This window comes from Chrysemys picta, chromosome 21, assembly GCF_011386835.1.
Source record: "Chrysemys picta bellii isolate R12L10 chromosome 21, ASM1138683v2, whole genome shotgun sequence".
Taxonomy (NCBI): Eukaryota; Metazoa; Chordata; order Testudines; family Emydidae; genus Chrysemys; species Chrysemys picta.
In genome coordinates this window covers 17,115,863-17,143,088 of record NC_088811.1, presented here as the reverse complement: position 1 = coordinate 17,143,088, position 27,226 = coordinate 17,115,863, and the positions used below count along the sequence as shown (strand labels likewise).

Below are 27,226 nucleotides of genomic sequence, written 5' to 3'. Positions count from 1 at the left end.
TCTTGATTTAGTGGGAATCTCTTGCATGACTATCCCATTCGCAGAGAAAACAGCAGTACTTTGTGTATCCAGTCTGCAGACCAAGCAAGAGAGCAACAACCTTCAAAGGGCCACAAAGCTGCCACTGATGTTGGTCATAGTTTATGCACCTCAAAAGTTGTTTCAGGTTGTCATAGGTTTCCCTCATATGGACTGCATGACCAACTGGAATTGATGGCAAAACATTGCCATTATGCAGTAAAACAGCTTTAAGACTCGTCTTCGATGAATCAATGAACAGTCTCCACTCATCTGGATCGTGAACGATGTTGAGGGCTGCCATCACACCATTGATGTTGTTGCAAGCTACAAGATCACCTTCCATGAAGAAGAATGGGACAAGATGCTTTTGATGGTCACGGAACATGGAAACCCTAACATCACCTGCCAGGAGATTCCACTGCTGTAGTCTGGAGCCCAACAGCTCTGCCTTACTCTTGGGTAGTTCCAAATCCCTGACAAGGTGATTCAGTTCACCTTGTGTTATGAGGTGTGGTTCAGAGGAGGAGGATGGGAGAAAATGTGGGTCCTGTGACATTGATGGTTCAGGACCAGAAGTTTCATCCTCTTCCTCGTCTGACTCAAGTGAGAATGATTCTGGTGCATCAGGAACCGGCAGTCCTTCTCCATGGGGTACTGGGCGTATAGCTGATGGAATGTTTGGATAATGCACAGTCCACTTTTTCTTCTTTGACACACCTTTCCCAACTGGAGGCACCATGCAGAAGTAACAATTGCTAGTATGATCTGTTGGCTCTCTCCAAATCATTGGCACTGCAAAAGGCATAGATTTCCTTTTCCTGTTCAACCACTGGCGAAGATTTGTTGCACAAGTGTTGCAGCATATGTGTGGGGCCCACCTCTTGTCCTGATCTCCAATTTTGCAGCCAAAATAAAGGTGATAGGCTTTCTTAACCATAGTGGTTATACTGCGCTTTTGTGATGCAAAAGTCACTTCACCACAAACATAGCAGAAGTTATCTGCACTGTTCACACAAGTACGAGGCATCTCTGCTCACTTTGGCTAAACAGAAATGTGTCCCTTTGCAAAATCAAACACTGACAAATAAGAGACCACGACACTGTATGATTTCTCAAACTGATATAGGGCAATTTGTTCAGCAGTGATGTAAGCTTCATTATGATTGCATCATCCATGACTTCTAGGAATAACATGATACAATTCATATCATGTATGACGCAATACCAGCTTCAGATTGCATCATTCATTGTTTTGCCTAAACAGCAAGTACTGTCCAAACCCAGTCATAGATTTATTCATAGATCCAGTCAAAGATGTATTTTAGTCATTTTTGGTTTAAATTGAGATCCCTTCCCTTTATAACTCACTTATCCTCCGCCATTCCCAAGTCAAGGGTCGTATATACTGACCCAATAGCATACCTTGAAAACTAGAGCCAATCAACAATTTTAAGCATCATTTTCGTTCTCAGTGACCCAGAATTAGTAAAGTTTGACTACGTTTATTTCAGAAGCATTTTGGCTGTAGAGCAGTGATTATCGTCTTCGGGTTACTACTTTGCTGTAGTGCCAACGTGGAAACAGACGACTTCCCCATATCTAGTTCCAGAATCCTGGAGTAAAGTCTGAGGTGTAGCAGTCCTGTAACCTGCACACACCAGAGGTCAACCAATTTCAGACTTCAGCTGGAATTTACAAATTCATCCAGGAGGCACAGGGGAGAGAGAAGTTGGTTCAATTATATTAATAAAGTAGGAGCTCTTATTTGTTCTTTACAGTATTTATTGTACATGCATCTCTCTGGAAAAGGAGTCCCTGTTGGAACCCTCTTTCTAAATCAGATATAAATTACGTTCAGCTACAGTATGTGCGTTTTACGCCTATTATTAAGAAACAGAATTATGCGCTGACCGCCTTCTCTTTGTAAGTTGCCATCATTTTCTTGATTTCGGCAATTGCTTTTCCAGGGTTCAATCCCTACAAAGACAAAGTGTAATAGTTAGCGGACAGAGAAATTAACACTACACTTGATAGAGTTTCCTTTACATTAACGTGGGTCGGTTCTGTAAGCTCACAGCCATGCCAGCCCCACAAGTTGGCAAAGTGTGGGCTACAAAATCCACCCCTTCTCATTCTGAAAAATAAAGATAGTGTCCATCTGCTCCCATGGCAAGCCCCAGTATGGTGTCTCCTTTTGATTGTTCGCATGATATGGTGCACAGGGGAGCCACTCAGTTATGATCTGCCCCAGACAAGACAGGCAATGTCCTGGATGTCTCTGCATACGATGATGTGAGAAGATGCAAAGTCACTGCACCCCCAATTCCATCTTTCAAGGGAAGGAGTGGAACAGTGGGGGGAGAGAAGAGGCAAGTCAGGGTGGGGTGAGTGGGGACACATCCAGCAGGTAGCTGCCTCTCCGCAACAGGTGCCCAATTCTGACCCCGCTAAAATCTTCAAAAAGGGCCCTTGTTCAAATGTTTGAAGCCCCTTTCTGGGCCACAATATATATATTTGTTAGCACCAGCCTGTGTCATTTTAAGAAATGAAAAGATTTCTTTTATCTTTTGGTCTGAATATGGCAAGACCTGACAAGCAGCCAGTCAAGGGACTGACAACAAACCTAACTGCTCAGAGATAAGATCTCTTGATAAAGTTGGAGCAGAGCTGTACTCAGTACATTTGGAGGGATTTTCACATGGGCTCCGAAGGCAGGAGCTTGCCTAATAAAGATGGTCCATTGTATAAGTTTCATTGGAGTCAAGATACAAAACCTAATGTTTTATTTAAAAACTTGGAGAAAAGCCAAGAGCCGCATCTTAAATGGGACCTGAGGGATAGAAAGCAAAAGCTCTTCAGGCTACAACACAAAAATGATTCTAACACAACATCACGCTTCTGGCTTTTCAGTTTTCAAAAGGATTTTTTGTTGTATTGTACAGCCACCATTCATGCTGTGAAAGGCCTTTATATAATCCTGTCGTGCTGCCTAACTTAACGAGTATGCTTAATCTCAACATAAAAGGGAAAAAAATCACAAGCACCCTGCCAGACAGCTAATCATGGAGAATTCAGATCTGATCAAGGGAAGACCCAGGATTACAGTGTCTGGGTTGAAACATGCTGATTATTAACTAATAAGTCATAGACCCATGATGTGCTGCTTCATTATAACGCCCACACAATTCTCTCTCTCTCTCACACACACACACACACACACACACACACACACAATCTTCTGTTAGTATAGATTAACACTGACTTCAATGGAACTACATCAGTTCACATCAGCTGATGACCTAGCTCCAGATGTAACTGGTTACCTATATTCTGTAGAAGTCATCAATAAATGTAACTTGAAATCCCAATTTAATATGCACAGAAGCACCGAGTTTTAGTGATTCACGCTTGTAGAGATGGATGATCCCTGAGAATCTTACTTCCAAGAGTTATGTACTCCTGGAGCAGGCATTTGCCTCATGCCTACTAGGCAGGGGGCTTTCAGTTGTAAAGGATCTGATTAGAAGCAATTTCTTTGTTGTTTTCAAAGGGGGTGGAATAGCTCAGTGGTTTGAGCATTGGCCTGCTAAACCTAGGGTTGTGAGTTCAATTCTTGAGGGGGCCATTTAGGGAGCTGAGGCAAAAATCAGTACTTGGTCCTGCTAGTGAAGGCAGGGGGCTGGACTCAATACTCTTATTTTTTTAATAAATTTTAGTTTAGTTAATAAGGATTGGCTGTAAGCATGTAGTTGGGTAAGATCTGGAATATTCATTAACCTGGGAGGTGACGTGTCTGATCCTTTGGGATTGGTAGAACTTTTTTATATGATGAATAAGATTTCCACTGATCCTCATCATATTTGACTTGGGTGTCTGGGTGGAGGCCTAAGGCTGGGTCGCTTTATGGGAACTGTCTTGTTGGCTTCTGGGTAACCAGTGAGGTGTTACAGAAGCTGTTTGGTGCTGGCCTAGTAAATCTAAGTATTGGAATATCCACCAGCTTTGGGGACGGTCTGCCCCATTCTTTGCAGTTCACCCTGATTGAGTGACCTCGGTTGGCTCCCCTGGGACTCCGGTCACTGTGGTTCTCAACCAGGAGTACGTGTACTCCTGGGCGTATACCGAGATCTTCCAGGGGGTATGTCAATTCAGTTAGATCAGTGTTTCTCAACCTGGGGGTCACAGGACAGGGTGGGGTCGGGGGGTTGCAAGTGCAGGGCCCCCACTGGGGGGAGCCAAGCACAGCAGCTGCCTGGGGCCCCACGAGGCTAACATAATGCTTGAGCCCCAGGCCGGGTGCTTGAGCTTGAGACTCCTGTAAAGAGGAAGAGTAGTTTGGAAAGGTTGAGCACCACCGGACTAGATAAAACAATACGACAGGTTTATTAAACTACAGAAAGAAGGTAATGACTGAAGTTAAGTCTACACTACGTAGCTTTAAGCGACACAGCTGTGCCGTTACAGCCGTGCTGCTAAAAGGCGCGCAGTGTAGCTGCTGTGTGTCGGCAGGAGACAGCTCTCCTGCCAACAAAACTTCCACCCTCAATGAGTGGCGTTAGCATTTGTGGCAGGAGAGCGCTCCTGCCGACAAAGCGCCGTTCACACTGGCGCTTGTTGTCAACAAAACATGTGTCTTTCGGGGGGTGGTGGTGTTTTTTTTTAAACACCTCTGAATGACAAAAGTTGTGTCCTTCACTTGTCAGTGTAGACAAAGCCTGAATCTTTCAGTCAGGATCCCTCCCCCCAGTCCAGAGCTGTTTCATTTGTTCTTCAGGTGTTGTGGAAACCATGGGTAGAGAGAGAGAAAGGAGGAACAGATAATTTGGGGCATCTCCTCTCTCTTTTTATAGCTCTTTCTCCTCTTTGAGAATCATCTCCAGCTGAGGTTCAGGAGACGGAAAGTCTGTGTGGACAGAACCCCCAGCTGTTTCTTTGTCAAGATGTAGATTTTCGCCCACATCCTCTTTCCTGCCAAAGGGTGGCCACTTAACCAGGTGATAGTCCATTTGATCTTGCTGACATCTGGCTGAGGTATCAGCTAAACTTGTCTCTCTGGGGAACCGGTCTGTGACTCTTCCCCAGACTTGGAACATTCCTTTGGTAATATCATACAGCAGAATCCTATAACTTTACATACAACATCACCACACATATTTTACCAGAACAATAATGATCAGTAAATTATGAGTTTTCAAATGATACTTCACAGGGCATACTTTGTACGAAATGTATCATAGTCTTGAAAAAGGGGTGAACATAGGGGTACACGCTGTCACAGAGGGATACATACCTTGGGGCAAGTTTTTGTGCAGTTCATGATAGTATGACAGCGGTAGAGGGAAAATGGGTCCTCAAGCTGTGCCAGACGTTCTTCTGTGTAGTCATCTCTGGAGTCAATCATCCAGCGATATGCCTGAAAAGCAGAGTGTTACTGGGCATGCTGTATCCTTCTATACTTGAAAAAAGCATTTGATTAAGGATACATATCAAAAGCATGATTTAACTGAAGGCTTTCAGTGCAGAGTCTAAATCACTTCCTTTAATATGCTGCAAAAATCCAACTACTTCTTTAAAATCTTGAGTGCAACTGTGACTATAAGTAATTAGTTAAAATATCTGGAAATTGTTGCAATAGCTAATGTGATCTTTCATCAATGGAACAGTGATTAATTTGCTTCCTCTGCCAGTGCAATAAATGCATTAGCATGACAGGTAAGATGCAATAAAAACTACTTAGTACTTTTCATCTTCAAGGGGGGAGGGATAGCTCAGTGGTTTGAGCATTGGCCTGCTAAACCCAGGGTTGTGAGTTCAATCCTTGAGGGTGCCACCTAGGGATCTGGGGCAAAATCAGTACTTGGTCCTGCTAGTGAAGCCAGGGGGCTGGACTCAATGACCTTTCAAGGTCCCTTCCAGTTCTAGGAGATAGGATATCTCCATTAATAAAAAATAAAAAGTGTTATTTGCGCAGAACACCCATGTGAGGTAGGCAAGTATTTGCATTTTAATACCACAGGCAAGGAAACTGAGGGAGAAAAATTAGAGAAAAGACCATAATCACAGAGGAAGAGTCTCAGAACTGGAACTCAGGAATTCCTGACTTTCTATCTTGTGCTCAGTCTCTCTCTCTACAAATTGATCCACTGATCTTTTGGAACAAGCCAGGAAGTGGGTTCGGTGCCCTTGTCTGGGGTGAGAAAAAAGGAAAATCTCTGAAGGACAGCAAAGAACATGACCCAATTAGTCTATGTGTATCATCCAGAAGAGCAAGCCAGTCTCTGGTAAGCAGTGGAAAAACAGGCTCTCTTTTTGTGCCTTACTGCTTTTCAGGCTGTTAGATAATGAAAAACGCTTGTTATCTAACCCCTAAGTAGTATCACAAGGCCTTTCATAACATCTGTATTACGCCCCGCCCACACTATCCACAACAAGCAGGGCTCAGAGTGGATAACCAACACTCACTGGGGGGGAATTAAACAGGATTTGAGCGGGGTGCATCCCTGTGTGGGGCTCTTGACTTTTCAAAATCTAAACCCCCTTGCTCTTGAGCTCTGAGTAAACAAGACCCCCTTAAAAGGATGTACAGTGCCACGTTGGACATTTCCACTGGCTTCAGAAAAAGGGGAAGTGCCAGAAAGTAACTCAACAATCCTGTTTTATCAAACACCATCACACTGCAGTGCCCCCACCCCCACAGCAGTTACCGTCTTCTTACCTGCATAAGCACCGCAGGGCCCAGGTATTTGTCTCCGTTCCACCAGTAACTGGGGCAGCTGGTACTGCAGCAGGCACATAGAATGCACTCATAGAGCCCATCCTGAATACAAATGGGAGAGAGGCCAGTCAGCAATGCAAGACATTATCTAGGAAACAATTCTTCTGAAAGGTGACACGTGCTTCCCTGTCCACCCTCTTCCCCCTTGTGACTTCCTACTTCGATGTGTTCATATGCAAGGTGTGCTAAAGGACCAGTTTCTGCACTTGTAGAGATGCCCATCAGTTGGTGTTTTGAAACAGGAAACCAGGGATCCTTTACTTTTGGCTGTATTGTAACAGGGTTTTTTGTGGCGGGAAGGTGCAATGAAAACACTGGGGGAGTAGAAGTGGATGAGAAAACAATGCTTATATTCCAACAGCTTGTTTCAAGCAGGCCCCAGTGGGCTTGTAAGGAAAAGCATGGATGCACCAACAGTAGTCCATTATTTCATAGTAGAACTCTCAAGAGTAGACTATGGATAAACACAGTTAAGTCACAAAGCATCCTCTGATACTACAGGAGAAAAAAGGTAACAGGGTCATTTTTGTAAGAGGGTCCTCCATGTCCCCCCAAGTTAAAGGGTGTTGCCTGATTTGATTTAGACTTCATTTCTGAGTATTGCTTCTTGGGGATACACTCTACCTAGGCTCCCCTTTTAACGAATGAACCCTATTTGTAGAGGACTGCAATTCTGAAGGTTCTGAATTAAAATACAAGAAGAAATTGGTCAGCGAAAAGGAGCAATAAAACAAATCTGCAGGAGAAGAGATGGGTTGTACTGCAGTGAAATCCTTCCAAATGTACGAAGTATATGAAACTCACTTTCAATACTTAAACTACATTTTTCTAAAAAAAACTGAAGCTTAAGTTTCAAGAAGATAATTAGAGTTTGTGGCAAAAGTGCTGTATGACAGGAGAAAAGGCTTCAATGTATTTTTGGAAGACTTAAAAGGACAAAGTCAAACTGAAATTAGCTTCTGTCTCAAAACTTTTACCAGTTAGTAGTAATACCTGAGATTACAAGAAATAAGAGATTTGAGAAAAAGGTTTTGTTTTTTCAGTTTACTTTGTGCATTTGACACCACATTGTGCCTGGTCAGTTTCACTTTGTGTGGGTTTTCGTAAAGCAAGGTAAGAATTTTTTTAGAAAACAGCAAAACCAGAAACATTGGTAGTATCACACTCCTGCACTGTATAGCAACTGAAACTACTTTTAATTCTTTTTTTTTTTTTAAACAGATGAGATTTCAAATGGATGCCACTTTATAAAAGGAAAACAGAACTTTTAATTTAAATCACCCAACATACATTTAGCTCCTTTGCATCTTTTCCATACCCTAATCCAGACTTTCAGACTATCGGATGGGAAATTCTGGGGTTTTGTTAAAAAAAAAAAAAAAGTACAGTAAAAGCTTTTTTATCCAGCATGTTGGGGAAATGGGGGGTGCCGGTAAGTGAAAAATTCCAGTTAACTAAGAGAGAGGGAGTTTGGGTGCAGGAGGGGGAGGGACAGAGGAGGGGTTTTGGGGTGCCTGATCTGGGGGCACTCACCTTGGGCAGCTCCCCGCAAGCGGCAACCTGTCAGTGTTGCTCTTAGGTGGAGGCGCGGCAGGTGGCTCTGCGTGCTGCCCCTGCCTTGCGCTGAATACTGGCTCCGCAGCTCCCATTGGCCGGGAACCGCATCCCCTCCCACACTCCAACCCCCAGCCTTGCACCCCTTCCCACACTCCGAACCCCTTGTGGCTGTTCCTTCACCTAGGAGCAGCAGGGACATGTTGCCGCTTCTGGGGAGCCACACGGAGCCAGGTAGGGAGCCTGCCAGCCCCGCGCCAACCGGACTATAAACCGGACTTTCAATGAAGATTAGAAATGCCGGTTTACAGAGCTTTCCAATTGGTACAAGGCTGGATAACACAGCTGTTACTGTATTGGTATTTTATGGCACCACTGACATTTTTAGCAGTCATATGATGGCTTCAGACGTCAAACACTTCGTAAACTGAGACTCACCCTGGAAATTTTCAGCTATTCCTTTAGAAAGTTATATCCTGTTACTTCTCACATGTTTTTAAACATGTTCTTAGGTTGTTTGTTTAAAAAAAAAATAAAGAATGTTTGCGGTTCAAGCTAAGCCCTCTTTCATTCCTTTGGACAACCTAGGTCATCTGCTCCTCCTTGATACTGCAATGATATTGCATTTGCAACACCATGGTATTGGCCATAGCAACAGACCAATGTCCCTAGCACAGAACTATAACTTGACTGCAAGATCTATCTGGACAGCTGGGGTGTGAAGAGAAAAACCTGTATTTTGCTACAGTTGGTGCGTGTAAAGAGGAAACACACACACAAAGTTACTGGCAATGTAAAATGTTTTCTTTTTCCCTTCAAAACTCTTCCAGTGGGCAAATCTCTTTAAAGGCCCTCCAGTCTTCTATCCTAGCTGTCAACAGTATAAAGCCCCCAAAGGGCTTACTTACCTGGGAAAACAACAGTGTGTTAAAACATCACCAAAGACTCGTGGTACCTTATACAATATTAACTGTGGCTTAACACCAGGGCGATGTCCACAATACCAAAAACGTGTGTTTTCACACTGAGTTAGCTAACGTGCATTAGCTATTTCCCTGTAAAATCCTAGTGGAAACAAGGCACTGTCGTTTTTACCATGATGTAGTCAGATGAGGTCTAACTTGGATGGGGGAGTATAGAGTTGACCTCACCAAGCTATTCGAGGTAATAACTACAAAGCCTAGTCTCCCATCGCTGTAAAAATCGCAGAGATCTAATGCATGTTGTTATCTTGATATAAACAACAACAACAACAACATTTTTCTTGGACAGTGAAGACAAAACCTCAGTGCAGACAAGTGATCTGATGCTTAAGTCCCTGTCTTCCATCATGTTAGAATACAACCCATGAGTTGTGGTAACTAACACCATGAAAAAAGAACAGGAGTACTTGTGGCACCTTAGAGACTAACACATTTATTTGAGCATAAGCTCTCGTGGGCTACATCTGATGAAGTGGGCTGTAGCCCACGAAAGCTTCTGCTCAAATAAATGTGTTAGTCTCTAAGATGCCACAAGTACTCCTGTTCTTTTTGCGGATACAGACTAACAGCTGCTACTCTGAAACCTAACATCATGTAGTTAGTTTCCCCACGCAGACAAACCCACAGAACATTACACCACATTCCAGCCAATCAATTCCCACCACATAAGGGAAATCTCTGAAAGGATTCTAGCAGGGATGGTGAAATGATTCCACATTCCACTCTGCACCTACCTCTAAGGAACAGCCCTGACTTACGCATGATGACAGATATGTTAAAATATCTAACCTAATTCTTATATGGATGAAATTAAAGCACCGAGGTGGGGGGGAGGGGGTTGGAATAAAACATAAGTATTAACCAGTTTCTCACGATCTTCTATAGACTGCAGATACTGCTCTTTGCCCTGATTCGATTCATCCCTCTTCTTCAGGTAAGGCTCAATGACTTTGTACTGAGCGTAGAAGTTACTCATGTCCTGAGTTTAAACAAACAAAAAGACAAAAAATATTTTACTGACTATTTACTAGGGTTTGTACTAGCAAGAGATCAGACGTTCTGCACACACATTCAGGCAGAAAGTGTTGCATTTGCCCCTTTAACCTCCCACTTCCTATTTAACAGTAACAGGTGTAACCATTGGCTATGAAGCTACAGGAATAAGGAATCAGTTCCCCAGTTCTCATTGTTCTGTCACACAAGTTTTTAGAAAGACATTATATAAAGGTATGAATTTTGGAATGATCTCTCAGCTGGGTGCCGCGCCGTCCCTGAAAACCAAGGTATAGTCTGAAACACTGTCATCCTTAGTCCCACAAACCACAACAGAGACAGAAACTCACCGGAACGAGATCCTTTACCACATACATGTGGGGGAGAGGGTAGATTTTGGAGACCTTGCTAAGGTTGGTGTCAATTCTTTTGGTACAGGCCAGGGTGTTCCCGCCATTGATGTTCATAGCACAAGAGCCACAAATGCCTGAGAAGGAGAGAAGAGACAATGGAGCATCTGACTTGTATCCTTTCACCCTCCTGGGGAAGGGGGGGGGTGGGGAGGCTTATTGCCCCAAACTACTCCCTTCCCCCAGCCATAATGTCATCTTAAAAGCTAGTGTAGTTATCACTATTCTACCAGAAGAAAGATCAGAATTCTCTTGGGATCTCATTCAAAGCAGTTCTTGTGCCAGCCAGAAGTGTCACTGTTTAACAATGAAACGGGCTCCATCAGACTTCCATCAAGAGTTGACTACGTTGGGTCTGCAGCAGTAGCTGCCAAATTCAGGGTCGACAAAGGTAATGCACATGTGCACGAGTAGTTCAGATTACCCTTTCCAATTACCAAGCTGCAGCCATGCAGGAAATAGATCTGGGTGTAACTGTGGACAGCTCCCTGGAAGTTTCTGTGAAATGTGGAGCGGTGTTCAAAAAAAAGCAAAAGATATTTGAGGCTCTACAAAGAACGGAATGGAAACTATTAAGATTATAGTAGCTTTATATAAAATCCATCACACAACCACAGCTGGAATACAGTGTTCAGATCTGGTCACTTCATCCCTAAAGGGATGTAGCAAAAATAGAAGGGGTGACCCAAAGGTGACCCAAAGACCAAAAAAGACTGAAGGCACAGTGAACTTCCATAAAGGAGAAGATTGAAACAAATTGGGACTGCGTAGTTTAGAGAAGAGACATGACAGAAGGTTATAAAATAATGAATGGTATACAGAAGGTATATTGGATGCTGCTATTTATCTTTCCACAATTGAAGAACAATGGGAAAGCCAATGAAACGGAAAGGCAACCATTTTAAGCTTAACAAAAGGAAACACTTTTCTGCACTGGTAACAGGAACCTGTCCCAAATATCACCGAGATGAAGAGACTTAGCATTCCAAAGAGGGATTCACTTTTTATATGGACACACAAATTTTAAGGGACGTAAAGCCCTGCTTTAGGGGATAAGCCAACCAGTAACTAACAGGTTAAGGCGTTTCCTTTGTTTATTCCATTATGGGGTTTCTCGAACTGTCCGTGGAAGTATGTGATACTGGCCACTTTTAGACAGGGTACTGGACTAGCTGGACCGCTAGGTGGATCTGGTGTGAAATTCCTACTCCCTCTGACAGCCCAGCAAGCTATCAATAGGGATTGGAGAGCAAACAATGTCTGTGGCAGAAGAGGATATATATTAGGTCAGCCCAACAAGATATGTGACTGTTACACTTTTAAAGAAAAGTATTCAAAGCAACTATTTCCAAATGCATAGGGAACTGAACTGAGAGTAAGCACCACTTCTCAGGTATTTGTTTCCTCAATACCAGATTCTGAAAGCAACTGCACAGTGTGAAATTCCTCCTTGTGATATCCAGAGTCAATAATGGGCAACAACATTTAAAACACGATGTCTTTCAGACAGTTCTGGGGAAAAGATTCTAGTACTTGAGACTAAACAGAAATCTATTCCCCTTCCATGTTTCTGGTTTTTATTTGCAACCTTGTATAATGAATTAAAAATGAGGACTCTGCCCCTTTCAACCCACCTTTCTGTCCCATGCCATCATAGGGCAACTGTTCCCAAGTCAGCACACTGACACTATCAACAGAATTATCGTCTCACCTTGGGACTGAGCAAGAGAAGCTAAGCTGGATAGCAGACAAGCTACAAAATCAACATGGCACTCATTAAATGGATTAAAAACTGGCTATCTGATAGGTCTCAAAAAGTAATTGTGAACAGGAAATCACCATTGACTGGGACTGTTTCTAGTGGGTCCCACAGGAGACTGTCTCTTGGCCCAATACTACACTATTCAATATTTTTATCAAAGACCAGGAAGAAAAAAAGAGATAACCAATAAAGTTTGTAGATTACACAAAGATTGGTGGAATGGTAAATAATGACAAGAATAGGTAAGTGATATCAAGCGATCTGCATCACTTGGTAAGCTGGGCGCAGGAGAACAACGTGTGTGTTTCAATACTGCCAGATCAATGACCTAAGAACCAAGAGTCTCTAGGCCACATTTAAAGGATAAAGGGCTACTCTGGGAAGCAGGGACTTTGAAAAAGACTAGGAGGTCATGATGGATAATCAGGTGCACATGATCTCCTAGTGCGACACTGTGACTAAAAGGGCTACTGTAATCCTTGGATGTATAAACAGGAGAATATTAAAACTACAAGTAGAGAGGTTATATCACCCCAGTATTTTACACTGGTGTGACTGCTACTGGAATACTCTGTCCAGTGCTGGTGTCCACATTTCAAGAAGAACATTGAAAAATTGGAGATGGTTCAGAGAAGAGCCACAATGACTGAAAGATTGTGGAGGGAAAAGCCTTATACTGAGACTCAAAGACTTCTATCTACTTAATTTATCGAAGAGTAGATTAAGGGATGACTTGATTAAAGTCTGTAATTACCTACATGGGGAACAGAAATTTGATATTAGAGGGATGGCTCTTCAGTCTAGCAGACACAGGCATAACAAGATACAATGGTTGGAAGTTGAAGCTAGACAATTCAGAGTAGAAATAATCTGCAAATATGGAACAGTGAGGGCAACGAGCCACTAGAACAATTTACCAAGGATTGATGAATTTTCCATCACTGGACATTTTAAAAATCAGGATTGGATGTTTTTCTAAAAGATCTGCTCTAATTCTAACAAGAATTAATTCAGGGAAGTCCTATGGCTTGTATTCTATAAGAGGTCAGGCTAGATGAACACAGTGGTCCCTGCCTGCCTTTAGTATATAAAATATTTGCAAAACCAGAAACAATTCTTGGCCAATTACCCTCCTGCATTCTAGCACACACAAAGGTACACAATAGAAGTGGCTTTTATAATCACCAAGGTTGATTCCCCCCCAACACTAATCATTTAACCTGGTCAAGGGGAAACGGACTGAAAAATCCTTCAATCATTCCCAGCAAACAAAACAAAACTCGGGAGCAATAATTTTGACTGATGTACTGAGATTGAAACAAAGTTATCAGATAACTGTGATCTGTGAATGAGCCTAGCACTTGAACCTGACAGATGTCAAGTGCCCTGTACTTAATAGCATCAGAGGCAATATAGTATACTAAGGTCTATCCTGAGATGTTCTGCTGGTCATGAGAGTGAATATCCTATCATCCACTTTGGTTTAGATGAGTATCTTCTCAGAACTCAGTGTGTCAAATGATCCTCAGAACAACAGATTAATTAACTTAAAAAAAAGAGCACCTCACCTTCCCTACATGATCTGCGGAAGGTCAGAGTGGAGTCCATCTCATTTTTTATCTTGATCAGAGCATCAAGTACCATAGACCCACACCTATAATGGAAAACGGTCACTTTAATAAGCCTGCATATTCCCCACAGGCCAACTATTTCCTTTCCACACTTCTCACGCATTTGTGAAACCCTCTTAGATTCTGGAAATAAAGTTACTGTCTGACCTTGTTTACAACAACTCCCCCTTTGCTCCTGCTGAAATTCTAAAGTGATTCATTTCCTTATTTGAGGAGCAGTATCTGCATCCCCCAGCTATGGGCCTATATGCCTGTTGCTACAGAACACAGATCTTACAAAAACTGGAATTTTTGTTCTTCATAGTTCTATTAGGAAGTGCCTATCAAATTATATGAATGATAAAAATTCTAAATACAATAGCTTGACCACCTAAGCCAATCCCAAGTGACAAAATATAAATCACCCAATCAAATAAAACTCAGATATTACCCCATGTGCCTTAATTCACACCCTCACCAAAATTCCTGAGGGGGAAAAAAAAGCCCACAAAAAACCCAGATGAGTTTTGCATTGTGCCCCAAAGATCAATAACTCTGGCTGGGTTGGACAGTGGGGAGGCTTTCATTGTAAATATCTTGCTACAAGGCTCTGCCCCTTTAAATCAAGGTATTATGAGTTTTGAGTGTACTCAATTAGTCATAAATGACACGATAATACATAAGGAAAGCCAGGTCTCAAAATCATTCAAGGTTTATGTAATAGATTTATGTAAGAAACAAAACTCCACCCAGAAACTACTCAGAAGCCAGTGCTGAGTACAGAGCAGCAATACAGTCAGCTCTCTCTGCAAGATGTTTTTTTAATAAGCACGTGGCTACATTCTGCATTATTCTGAAGTTTCAGAATAGACTTAAGATCGACCCCAAGTAGCATGCAATGAATCCTGAGGAAACAGAGGCACAGGTGTTTGTACCAAGGTTCCCTCCTACATCCCAGAGAAAAGGTTGCACACTTCTTGCTAACTGCAGAGGGGGAAAGTGCTCTTGGCCACAGCTGCCACTTCAGCATCTCTAATACGACCCCAAGCTGCAAACCCAAGTGATAACCGGCAGGAACAGACGCTCACTTTGAGAGGAGCTGATGTAACCTCCATAATTTCTGCTGGGTCCTTCTCTCGATATACCAGCACCAGCTGCACATGCAGCATGGTTCCACTTTGGAATGCACATGGAAACTTTATCACGTATTCCAAAACATGCTAAAGTCTTGGACGTGTTTGTATTTCTAGTATGGCTTGGGGACATTTTAGGGTCTCGTGTACATTCTGAAATTGAACTATCCTTTTAATCATCTTAAGAGACAGCTGTGTTGGACTCCCCCGGACACAGTTCTATTTGTCATGTTCTGGCCCTGTGTTATCATCAGGCTAAAGGAATTGTACGACATGGTTGTACCCGGCTTCCTTTACCTGGTGATAACACAATCTGGTCCCATCTACACTGGCAAAACCAAGCCTTGTTATAACATGACTGAGACACGTCTGTGCAATAACGGATTATCCTAACATAGCTTGAATGATCATGTAAAACTAATAGTGCGGTTACAACCTTTAATTAACAGCTACAGAGTGGCTAAATTAAATCCACATCCAGAGCCTTAAATGATTTACGCCAGTCCAAAGCTGACAGACGAAAAGGCATCTCTGTGGAGCAGCTCTCTGGGGTCAGCATGCGTATAATTTTACATGCATACTCACTTATTCAGATCAATTTCATAGGTCTGCATGTGCGGCTTGTCCCCAGGCTTGTCAGGATCCCATCTGTAGATAGCAAATGTCTTGATACGTGGTGCTACCGCTTGAGAAGCGGGTGCTGCTGCAGCTGCTGTCTGTGCTCCACGGCAGGCCTACGTTCAAACAATGACAACACAGCCCCTTAGATTCCTTCGTGTATTTTTCTAGACAACACATGTAGGGTTGGGAAGAGATTTATTTTGTTGCCTAGTGATTAAAGCAAGGTATCTGGAGTCAGGAGTCCAGGATCTACCACTGACTTACTGTGTTGCCTTCAACAAGGGTCAACCTCAGCATCTGAATTTTATAATTAATTAAACAAACAGAGATAATACTTACCCCTTCCCACATACCTGCTACAGTTTCAAACACCGCTAACATCAGTGGAGAATTGCAGATCCAATTTTGGCTAGCGTAAACGCCACATATAAAGTCTACAGGGTGTAGCCTATCTAGATTTCCATTACTTACTCATATGTTTTGGGATAAATAGGTAGAGAGGCCCATGACCAATCTAGATGACTTTCAAAATGATTCACGTGCCTCTCAAAAAAATCATTTTAAGCCAAACAGAACAGCTGTCACCAAAGTCACTTGAAGACCCCGAAGTGTCCCTAGTGGCCCCAAAATCTATCCAGCCTCACAACCCCCACCCCTATTTCACAGAGAGAGAAACTGAGGCACTGAACGGGAAAATGGTTTGCCCAAGATCAGACACTAAATCAGTGGCAATGTGGGGGGAGCTGGCGCCCCCCCCCCCCCCGCCAAATCGCCAGCCCCGCCCCCAGGGGACCGATCGCGGACCCGGCGCCCCCCGACCCGCTAGCCGCCCCTCGGTGGGGCGATGGGGGCAGGGTGCTGGGAGGGACCCGCAGGGCACCACCAGGAGACTCTTTACCTCTGGATTCCCTCCGCCCAGGGGGGCCCCGCCCCGGCCTACTCCACTCAGAGACCCCCCCCCCCGCCCGCCCCCTTTCCCTCCACAGCCCCCCGGCAGCTCCTCCCTCCTCCCCAACCCCCCCCCCCCCACCGCGGGCCCAGCCCCCGACCCGCTCACTGATGTAACCGCCCCCCCCGCTCACCTGTCGCGCGGCCGCCCAGAGGGTCACCCCGGGGACGCAGCGTTTCAAGGAGACACCGACTACGGCCGCCGCCATCTTGGGCGCTGACAACAACCGCGACACGGGCCGCCGCTATCCCACAGGCCACCGCGACGGAAGAGGAAAGGACGCTGCTTTCCCTAAAGACCACAGAGCAGCGACTGGGCGGCCATACTGGGAGTGGCTAAGGACGGAGATAATTGAAGGGCACATTGGGCGTGGCAGAGCCGCTGAGGTGAGATGGAGCCAATGGGAAGCCAGATTGGGAGTGACTGAGGCCAGAAGGGGCCAATGGGAGGCCACATTGGGAGGGAGGCGGCGAGATGGTGCCAATGGGCGTGGCTGAGGTCAGAAGGAGCCAATGGGAGGCCATATTGGGAGTGGAGAGGCGAGATGGTGCCAATGGGCGTGGCTGAGGCCAGAGGGGCGCGATGGGAGGCCATATTGGGAGAGGCTCAGGAGAAATAGCGCCAACAGGCGGCCATATTGGGAGTGGCGGATGAGGCTGGCTCAGAAGAAGGTGTGATGAAGTTAATGGGGAAGATTATGAATGGCAGAACAGGGTCTAGAATTGGTTTGTAAGGATCCTGGGAAACCACAAAAGATCACAGGGAACGACCCAGCGGGTCAGTAATGAGAAATTAGTGCTGCTTAGGGCGCATCCCCATGGCAGGTCGGGATCCTGAAGCCAGCTCTGGAATAGCAAGAGCGAAAGAGACATTCTGGAAGCATAAACGTCTGATGAGATGGTGCATAAATCTAGGGTTACCATACGTCCGGCTTTTCCCGGACATGTCCGGCTTTTCGGTCCTCAAATACCCGTCCGGGAGGAAATTCCAAAAAGCCGGACATGTCTGGGAAAATAGGGAGAGGTCGTGGGGTTTGGATCCGGGCTGGAGCCGCTGGGGCCGGCGCCACTCGGCTGGAACTGGGGCCCGAGCCAAGCCGGGCCGGAGCCGCTGGGACTGGGGCTGGGGGTGCTCAGCCGCTGGCCAGCGCTGCTTGCCCAGTGCTGGGGCTGGGCCGGAGCTGCTTGGCCGGAACCAGGGCGCGAGCCGAGCCAAGCCAGAGCTGCTGGGACCGGGGCTGGGGGTGCTCGGCCGCCGGCCGGGGCCGGGGCCCGAGCCGAGCCGGTCCGGAGTTGCTGGGACCAGGGCTTGGGCTGCTCAGCCGCCTGCCAGCGCCACTCGGCCGGGGCCGGTGCCCCGGGACCCAAGCAGAGCTGGAGCTGCCGGGGCCGGCGCGCTCGGCCGGAACTGGGGCCGGTGCCCCAGGGCCCGAGCTGGGCCGGAGACGCCGGGGCCAGAGACACTCAGCCAGGGGGGCCGGACTGGGCCGCGCCTCCTCGCACACACACACACACACCCCGCCACCGCCCCAGCCCCAGCTTACCTGCTGCCTGCCTGTTTCAGGCTTCCCGCGAACATTTGATTCGCGGGAAGCAGGGGACGGGGAGGAGCAGGGGGCGGGGCGTTCAGGGGAGGAGGCGGAGTTGGGGTGGGGCCAGCGTGGGAAAGGGGCGAAGTTGGGGCTGGGGGCGGGGAAGGGTGCGGAGTTGGGGCAGGGGCGGGGCTCCGTGGAGTGTCCGCTTTTTGTTTTTTTAAAATATGGTAACCCTAATAAATCTGAATCAGACTCTTAAAAATGTACATTTTCTCTGTGTTGAATTACAGCTGTGAAACATGGACATTCAAACAGTCGATAATACAGACATTACAATCCTTCGAGCTATCATGCTATAGAAGAATTCTGAAAATACCATGGATAGACCAAGTAATTACTCAAGGTGACTGAGGAGATATCTGAGCCATTAGCAATTATCTTTGAAAAATCATGGAAGATGGGAGACATTCCAGAAGACTGGAAAAGGACTCCAGGCTGAAGACTGTGGGTGAGAGCTTCACTTCTCTGGCACAACGGAACTATCTATAATAAGGGTAAACCCCATCTGTGTGGGAGACAGAACTTTCTTTGGGGCTGGTCCAAGACTTGAATAAAATCCCCCAGGAACTAAAAAACATCACCTTCCCCACTCCATGTGCCAGGGGCATGTCTTTGATCTGCCTTCTCTAATTTAAACATATAGCAACATTAAAAAATAATCCAAAACAAGACACTCCACTGTACATACATCTCCCCCTGGGGAGAGAAAGAGAGAATAAACGTGACAGATGTCAGTCAGATTACTTAATGCCCTGCTGGAAGGTGCTCAAATGCCCCGGTGTTGAGCGTGGTATAAGAACCTATATAGACTAGAACAGAAAAGATAAGATTAGGACACTATGGGGTTGTTTTAATACTTTAAAGGATATTTGCACTGGAGAAAACTTTCAACAACGTCAGATTTAAACTTGGATGTGTTTTGTCTTGGATGTTTTCTATAATTTTGCTTGGCACTGGTTGCTGAGGATAAATTCTGTTCACATGCTCATAAGGGCATGTTCTTCCCCCCATTGCATCTAGTCCACATAGTGGAGCAGCAACGTCATAGTACTGAGTTTAAGAACATAAGAATGGCCTTACTGGGTCAGACCAAAGGTCCATCTGGCCCAGTATCCTGTCTTCCAACAGTGGCCAGTGCCAGGTGTCCCAGAGGGAATGAACAGAACAGGTAATCATCAAGTGATCCATCCCCTGTCGCCCATTCCCAGCTTCTGGCAAACAGAGGCTAGGGACACCATCCCTGCCCATCAGTCATTTCTGCAGCCATCAGGCTGAGATGTGCTAAATACTGATGGATTCTGACTCTGCTGCATGATCAAACAGAGGGAGACACTGGGATGAGATGGAGAAAGTTGCCATTCATACGCACCTGCTGTGTGAGGGTGCTGTTAGCATCTATAAAATGAGCCCTACTAAAACAGCTACCATCAAAAGAGAGAGGTAGAACTCACTCACCCCGCAGTTGCCAAAAAGCTGGCGTAGGACCCAAAGTGGGTTTTTCTCATTTGTTTCTTTGCTTATAACTCGGCACCCTGCACGCTTGCCTCCACTACAGAAAGAATCATCGTTAACAACAGGTGTCAGCACAGAGCACACTCCCGAACCTATGCATTACAGTAAAACCTCACAGTTACGAGACCAGAATTACAAACTGACCAATCAACCACACACCTCGTTCGGAACCGGAAGTACACAATCAGGAAGCCGCAGAGACCAAAAAAAAAAAAGCCAATACAGTGAGGTATTGCGTTAAACAGAAACTACTAAAATAATACAGGGGACGTTTAAAAAAAGATTTGACAAGGTAAGGAAACTGTTTCTATGCTTGTTTCATTTGAATGAAGGTGATTAAAAGCAGCATTTTTCTTCTGTAAAGTTTCAAAGCTGTATGAAGTCAATGTTCAGTTGTAAACTTTGGAAAGAACCGCCGTAACGTTTTGTTTAGAGTTACGACCGTTTCAGCGTTTCGAACAATCTCCGTTCCCAAGGTGTTCGTAGCTCGGAGGTTCTACTATACACGGTTTTAACCATGCTGAAAATCTGCATACACTGAGCAGTGTGATCAGTTGCACTCTTTGCTGACACCTGTTGGTAGCAAAGGGTATTTTTGGTAGGATACATGATATTTAAGACTAGCAAATAAAAACCTGAATGGGTGAATTATTTGTTTGGCTGTTAAGCAAGCTGACCCTCCCCTGCAGCTTGCAAGTCAGTCTTTGCCAGCGGTCGTCCTCCCCTCACTACAAACGCATACCTACAGGAGCAGATTCCTGCCCTCCGTGTTGGGAGGTGCAGCGGGGAGGGGAGTGGCCTTTTAAACCCTTATGACACCTTCAAGCAATTCATTTCTATCCTGACCTGTAGCAACCCTTGCTATTCTTGTCCTGGGCCCCCCCACAATGCTGCAGCTCACTCCTGACCTGAGCACCCCTTGCTATTTCAGTCCTGGGCCTCTCATGAGTTTGCCAATCGTGCTCAATTGTGCCAAAATGTGTGGTTGTTTTAGGAGCTGGGCAGATGTCCGCTGAGGACTCGGATGAAACCACGTGACTCATTTTCACTGATGAGCTGATCTAAAACAGCATTTGAACTGAAGTCGCTGGAGCGGAATGCCTCTGTTTTAAACATTGAGCAACCTAATCACCAGACAAAGGGCTCTTAGATGTTGAAAAGTACGTCCCCTGTTCTGCAGTTAGCTTTAAAACCAGTTGTTACACTAGGTAAATGTCACCTTTTCTCTAGAGATTAGAATAGCTTTGTCAACTATTAAAGATTATTAAAGGCAATGGGAGTTATGTCATTGATTTCAATAGGAGAAGAATTGGGCCATTAGGTTGCTTTTGGTCTGGGTCCCTTTCAGTGCCTAGACTGCCCTAGGCTGGGCAAGGCCAGTTTTTATAGCGTTGTTCCTCCCTGATCCCTTCACTGTCAGATCAGCAACTAGGCAATAAATACCTTTGTCTGTTCTACTGACCATTTGCAGAATTAAAGACTAGTAATGACAGGCCCGGATTACATGGACCGTTTTCTGCTCTGTTACCCAGGTGCAATTGCATCAGCGTAAGTGAAAGCAGCGTTTGGCCCTATGGGCCCAATCCAAAGCCCATTAAATCAACGTGGGGGGAACATTCAATGGATTTCAGTGGGCACTGGCTCAGGTCCTCTTATCCCCACCTGTGAACTGGGTCGCAATTGCCATGACAGCTTTGCAAAGGCATCAGGGAGAATTGCTCAGGCACAAAATCTTCTGGTCTGCTTTTCGCAGTGATCTTAATGAAAACTGATGCTATTAAAAATAATAAAACCCAAACGGTTGGAATGCTGACAGTTGAGTTAATACCTGTAACGTCAAAGCAATGTTCATCATAAAGATTACTGGTGAGAAAACAGCAAAGTAAATATTCTGTTAAATTCTACATGCCTGAATTGGTTAGTATGGAAATTCCTGCAAGGGGTTTCTCACTTTAGTTACAGGAAAGAAACATTGTTTAAGGCATTCAGTAGCTTTGCCTGTGTTTGCCATGCTATAATTCTTGGTTACGTCTGACCCACTCTCTTGCACATCAGGTTTTCCTTAAGACTATTTCCATATTAGAATTTTAGATCTAACTCCTGTCTTTTGAAGCGATGCTGATTGATACCAGCTGAGGATCTAACCCTCTGTCGATTTATACCAAGCAAAGACCTGGCCCCATGACTTTGCCTGGCTTCTTAATATTTCACTTTCCAACTTGGAGAAGCTGCGGCTACATTAACACGTAAACAGTGCGTCTTCCGGGGGGGACAGAATTTCCCCATCTCCTTAGATGTGCTGAATTTGAGAGTTCTCCCTTTTAAGTGGCAGATAGAATTCAGAGTCACTGCTGCAGGCCCTGTGGACAGGCGTGTTAGAACCTGTCCCACTGGTAAAAGGATATGGGGGGAGAGGTCACAAGACGGCAGATGGGGGAGACCTGCTACTCTGTGCTCTCCGCATAGCTCTGCCCTCCAGAGGCATTTCAGGCACTTTTCCCTTTTCAATCAAGATCCTGTTTCCCTCGTCCCAAGACGCATCCCATTCCACAGCTGTGCCCCAACTCCAGCCCCGGGGCACTGTCGGTGACTCGGCTTCAAACCCTTTGCCCTGCCTGCAGATGACAGCACTCCATTCCCACTGTTACATACCCACTCCCAATCCAGGGTCGCTAACACAAGGTGCCCTTTGCATAATAGAGAGGTGACCAGGAGCTGGCGTGCCGTTTCCTTCCGGGCAGAGAAAGCAATGCCAAGGGGCCATGGGGCTCTGTCCTGTGCATTGGCAGCCGTTACTTTTAGATCCTCTTCCACCTTAACACATCACCCCCTGGGATTGCTAATAGTCTGCCAGGCTAATTGATCTAAGTCATGATAGGCATCAGGGCTGCCTCATCTCTTGCCTTCTTCAGCTTGGCCTTGTTGGAATGATCAGTTATGGATCCCATGTGAGTGACAGGAAACAGAGAAGAGGAGGCAGTCCCTGCCCGAGGAGCCTACAATCTAGACTGCAGAGACCACGCAGCTCAGATGCAGAGTGAGCACTGGGAAGCAATCGGAAGGTCTAACTAAACTGATATCAAAGCAGCACAGGCACTTTGGACCTGATGTTCAAAGGTGCAGAGCATTTGCAGGCACATTGACCTACCTAGGAGCTGGGGTTGCTCATTAGCTGTGACAATTAAGCCAGTCTTGTCACTAGTTATCATGCTATGGAACACGAACACGCCTCGTCCGGCAGGAGAACAGATGGGGCAGGATAGGTCTCACAAGGCCACAGTACAGACTGCAGATCCACTGTTGGATAGTCAACGGACCTTTCGTTATGACAGATGTGAGCTGGTCGCCGGCAATGCTGCCTTCACTCCAGCACTGGTTTATGGAGGGTCACCAGTGTGAGGATCGTTTGAGGGGTGGGTCACCCTTATGGCTGTCTTTCAGGGCAGGGACTGTCTTTTACTATGAGCACATACAGTGCCTAGCACGATGGGGGCCCCTAGGTGCTGCTGTCATACAAATACATAATAAAATCATTCCTCACACTGGTGCAACACCGCAGAAGAAAATGGAGTTACTCCTGATTTACACCACTGAGGAAAGGAGGAGAGAATCAGGGCTGGGGTGTCATATGCCCACTGTAGCTTACAAGCAGAACGGAGAAGTCCTTTGGCATGCTCAGCGGCAAACTCTGCGTGGGAGAACAATGCCAAGACTTGAACGTGTAGAAAGAATCCATTTGATTTCTCTGCTCAGAGATGACACTGAAGAGCATCGAAAGACTCAGGAGTTTATTCGGCTGAGAGAAGTCTTAGCAGCTGATCTGTCTCTGCATTCATCGCGGATGGAAAATCTAATAATCGTGGTGTTAAAAACGTAGACGTATCTGTTACTGCCACTTGTTACTAAACACAGTGGAAATTTGACCAGGGCTCATTAAGTGGATGTCCTCATCTAATCAGCAATGCCATTGCATCACAAGTCAGCTATTTCTCCTGTTTGCTTTGGCCGAAGACCTCCGAAAACATTTCACACAAATCGAGGAGCATAATTAGACCCTTCATTTGGGAGAGAAAGAATGTCTGACTAAAGCTTCCTTCAGCTGTGGACTCCATCTTCCAGGACAGGTGGACAAGGGGCAACAGGCATGCCCAACCTGGACCGCCCGCTCCAGGGGTGATGGCCCAGCCCCATTTGGAGCGAGAGGACATGCACCCCCTCGCTTGGGTTGCATTTCACATAGTTGGAGGCTAGAACTTCAGCTGCTGCAAGTTCTAAACACTGTAGCAGGACGGTAACCCTATCCTGCATCACAAAGCCAGGCAGGTTTGGAGCTCACCAGTTATGCCGTCTATCTTTCTCCAGCCTCCACGCTCCATTCCTCCAGCTGGCAGATTCTCAGAACAGACAGCGATGTCATCGGATGGCCCTCCTTGGCAGCCAGCTGGCTGGCCTGTCCTTACTAGGTGTCTCGCCCCCTACGAGCCACTTATTATCTTTTGAGCCACTTGGGACTAAATTTAATCTTGGGCCAGGGTGGCGGTGGTATTAGCATCAGCGGTGACACTGTCTTAGCGAATGCCCCGGCTTTATGGGGACTGCAGCCGTCTCCTGGCACACAGCACCTTGCTCCGGCTCTTTTTCTAACCTGATATCCTTGCTGGAGGCTCTGGGCTCAGTCCACTAGGCTGAGAATACTTTGCACATGCAAATAGTGCCTTTCACTTGAGCCTCTCAAGGCACTTCCCCACCTTGGTGAGTGCTAGCCTCCTGGCTGGGGAAACTGAGGCACAGATTGATTTGCCCAAAGTTACAAGGGGAATCAATGGCAGAATAGGGCATAGAACTGGGCCAGTAGTAACTTAGGCACCCTCTGCTTTTATGATTGGGGCCCTTGCCTGGGGATTCTGGTGTCAGAGGGAGCTGGATACCAGCATGGAAGCAAAGGAGCTGTTGGTCTACGGGAGATCCAATTCCCTGTTATTTCCACAGAGAGGCAACTTCTTCCTATGATGCTGGGGAACCTCACGGAGTCTCCAGCCCCAGCTCAGATTATTTCTGTGTAGGGAACAATCTGCCCCCAACAAATTAATGCTGTAAACATCTTCCATAGGAACACAGCTAAAAGCTGTTCAATTTAACTTCCTCCCACCAAGCAAGCAACTTATGGGTCACCAGCTTGATTGGTTGGAGCCCTATTCCAACTCCAGTTGCTGCCTCTGCCATTGTCGTTAACTGCCCCCTTGCTCTGCCTTCAGCAGCTGTGCTAAAAGAGGACTGGTTCCTGGTTTCCGCGGCTAGTAGGAGACTCTCCTGCTCAGTGTTAGTATGTAATTGGCAATATGGGGGCTTGGTCCTGTAAAATGTCAAGCCACTAAAGGCATGGGGAGTTGGGGGCACTCAGCCCTTCACAGGATTGGGCCCATTGTGCCTTCTATCCATGGATCTCAAAGCACTTTTCAACCACTGGTGAGGCAAGCCTCACTACACCCCTAGGCATGCCTTATTTCCAATTTTCAAATGGGGAAACTGAGGCACAGAGCAGGGAAGGCACTCGTCTCAGGGTCTCACGGTGCGTAAGAATTGGCATACAACTAGCTGCTTGGGTCTGACTGAGGCATCAGCTCGCACGTTGCTGATGGGAGCGGATCCCACCTTCACTGGACGATCAAATGTAAGCCAAAGACGCTGTGGCTACAGCACCTCATTGACACGCCATATAATAGATGAGAAGGATTTGGTTCTGTGAGGTCGGCTTTCACAATATCCGCACAGACAGCTATATAACGCTGTCTCCTGTCTACATGCTAATCCCCAAACAATCTCCCAATGACTGGGATTTCGGAGGGGAGGGGAGCAGGGAGTAGCCGTCTGACTCTTTTCATGGCGCTTCTACCCTTTCATCCTTTGCGCGCTTCTTGTTCTGCCTCTCCGGAGCACTAGCCTTGAAAGGGCAGAGCAGCCTCTTGTTAAATGCATTCTGCCATTTACAAGAGGTCTGTTTTGGGACCTTGCCCCCATTGAGGGAACCCCGTGTCTTCTAATAGTCTGTTGCTTTTTATAGTATTGTGTGTGGTCATTGCTTGTCTCGCTCATTTAACCTTCCACTGGCCTCTCTGCTGCCTGGACTGGCTTGTAACTGAAGCCTGCCTATAGATCGGAGGAGGCCGTGCTCTCATCTCCAGCTTTATTTTTGGTGTTGCAGGCTGCTGAACTCACAATAAAATATTAGAAGCGATAACGTTTGCATTTGAACTCTGGGATCCTCAGAGGACATAGGTCTGATTTTGGGCACTGTGCTTAGTGCTTCAGAGAAATCAGCCGATACGTCAGTTTGCATCCTCGATTATAGAGTCCAGATTCTTCACGAGGCATTATTTAAACCAGGGAGAAGTGCTACCAGATCAGAAAGGTGGAGTTTTTTACCCACTTTGGATCAACGTGGATGACTGCCCAAGGTGCAAGGCAGTGGAAAATGAGGTCCCTAAAATCTGCATTTTAGACACATTAGTAGAATGGACTCAAACCTGCAGAAATGCTGATTGGAGAGATGGATGGAGCATAGGGTAGGGAGAGAAAAGGAAGAGTTTTCAATAGTGAAATCTAACCTCATAGAAAAGTAACGTTTCAAGCACGAAAAGGCATTATTTAATATACAATCCAAGGTACTCACAGAACACCCCAGGAACTGTGTACAATAGAAACTTCTCAGAGATAGCGCTACACAATGGGAACTATTTGACCCAGGTCACAGCAAAAGAGCTTTCCATCATGGGCGGTCCTCACTCTCCCTACAACAACACACCAGGAAACATCTGAGGAATAAAGACTGAACAGGGAGGAAGTGATGGTCCCAGGCTAAGGGATTGCTAACCTGTGTATGAAAACCTGGGAAAGCCAAGGCAGCTTGTGCCTTAAGAATCTGCCAGCCTGTTTATCACTCTGGGTGGGAATTTGCTAATTCATATTCTACCTTTCTAGTATGTTAAGCTCAGTTTGCGGTTTTGTTTATTTACTAGGTAATCTGCTTTGATCTGTTTGCTATCACTTATAATCACTTATAATCTATCTTTTTGTTGTTAATAAACTTATTTTATGTTTTAATCCAAACCAGTGTGCATTTGACTAAGATGTCTGGGGAAAATCTCAGCTTGGTTACCACAAGCGTGCATGGTCCTCGTCACACTGAGAAAGAGGCGGACCGGGTATTAAACCCATATACTGGCCAGATTTGACCAGGGCAGGATGGTACTGCTCTGGGGTCCTAGGCTGGGAGGCTGGTGGTCGGAGAGCCCGCATGTGACTGCAGCTG

The 27,226-nt window shown here is 45.9% G+C and overlaps 1 protein-coding gene and 1 long non-coding RNA gene across 3 annotated transcripts; one reads left to right on the top strand and one right to left on the bottom strand.

Annotated features, from left to right (window-relative positions):
• Positions 1–1,785: 1,785 nt before the first annotated feature.
• SDHB (succinate dehydrogenase complex iron sulfur subunit B) lies at positions 1,786–17,189 on the bottom strand. The gene is made up of 8 exons (XM_065575389.1): positions 16,945–17,189; positions 15,827–15,975; positions 14,067–14,152; positions 10,677–10,813; positions 10,196–10,312; positions 6,737–6,838; positions 5,312–5,434; positions 1,786–1,998 (listed from the first exon to the last, which is right to left on the bottom strand). The coding sequence occupies exons 1-8, from the start codon at positions 17,017–17,019 to the stop codon at positions 1,921–1,923; spliced, it is 867 nt and encodes a 288-aa protein (XP_065431461.1). The 5' UTR covers positions 17,020–17,189; the 3' UTR covers positions 1,786–1,920.
• Positions 17,062–27,049, top strand: LOC112059782 (uncharacterized). 2 transcript variants are annotated; one of them, XR_010594294.1, is made up of 3 exons: positions 17,062–17,197; positions 18,636–18,853; positions 19,961–27,049. It is a non-coding gene; the product is annotated as an uncharacterized LOC112059782 (long non-coding RNA). The 2 variants fall into 2 exon arrangements; XR_002889059.3 differs by having other exon boundaries at positions 18,636–18,899.
• The last annotated feature ends 177 nt before the right edge of the window (positions 27,050–27,226 follow it).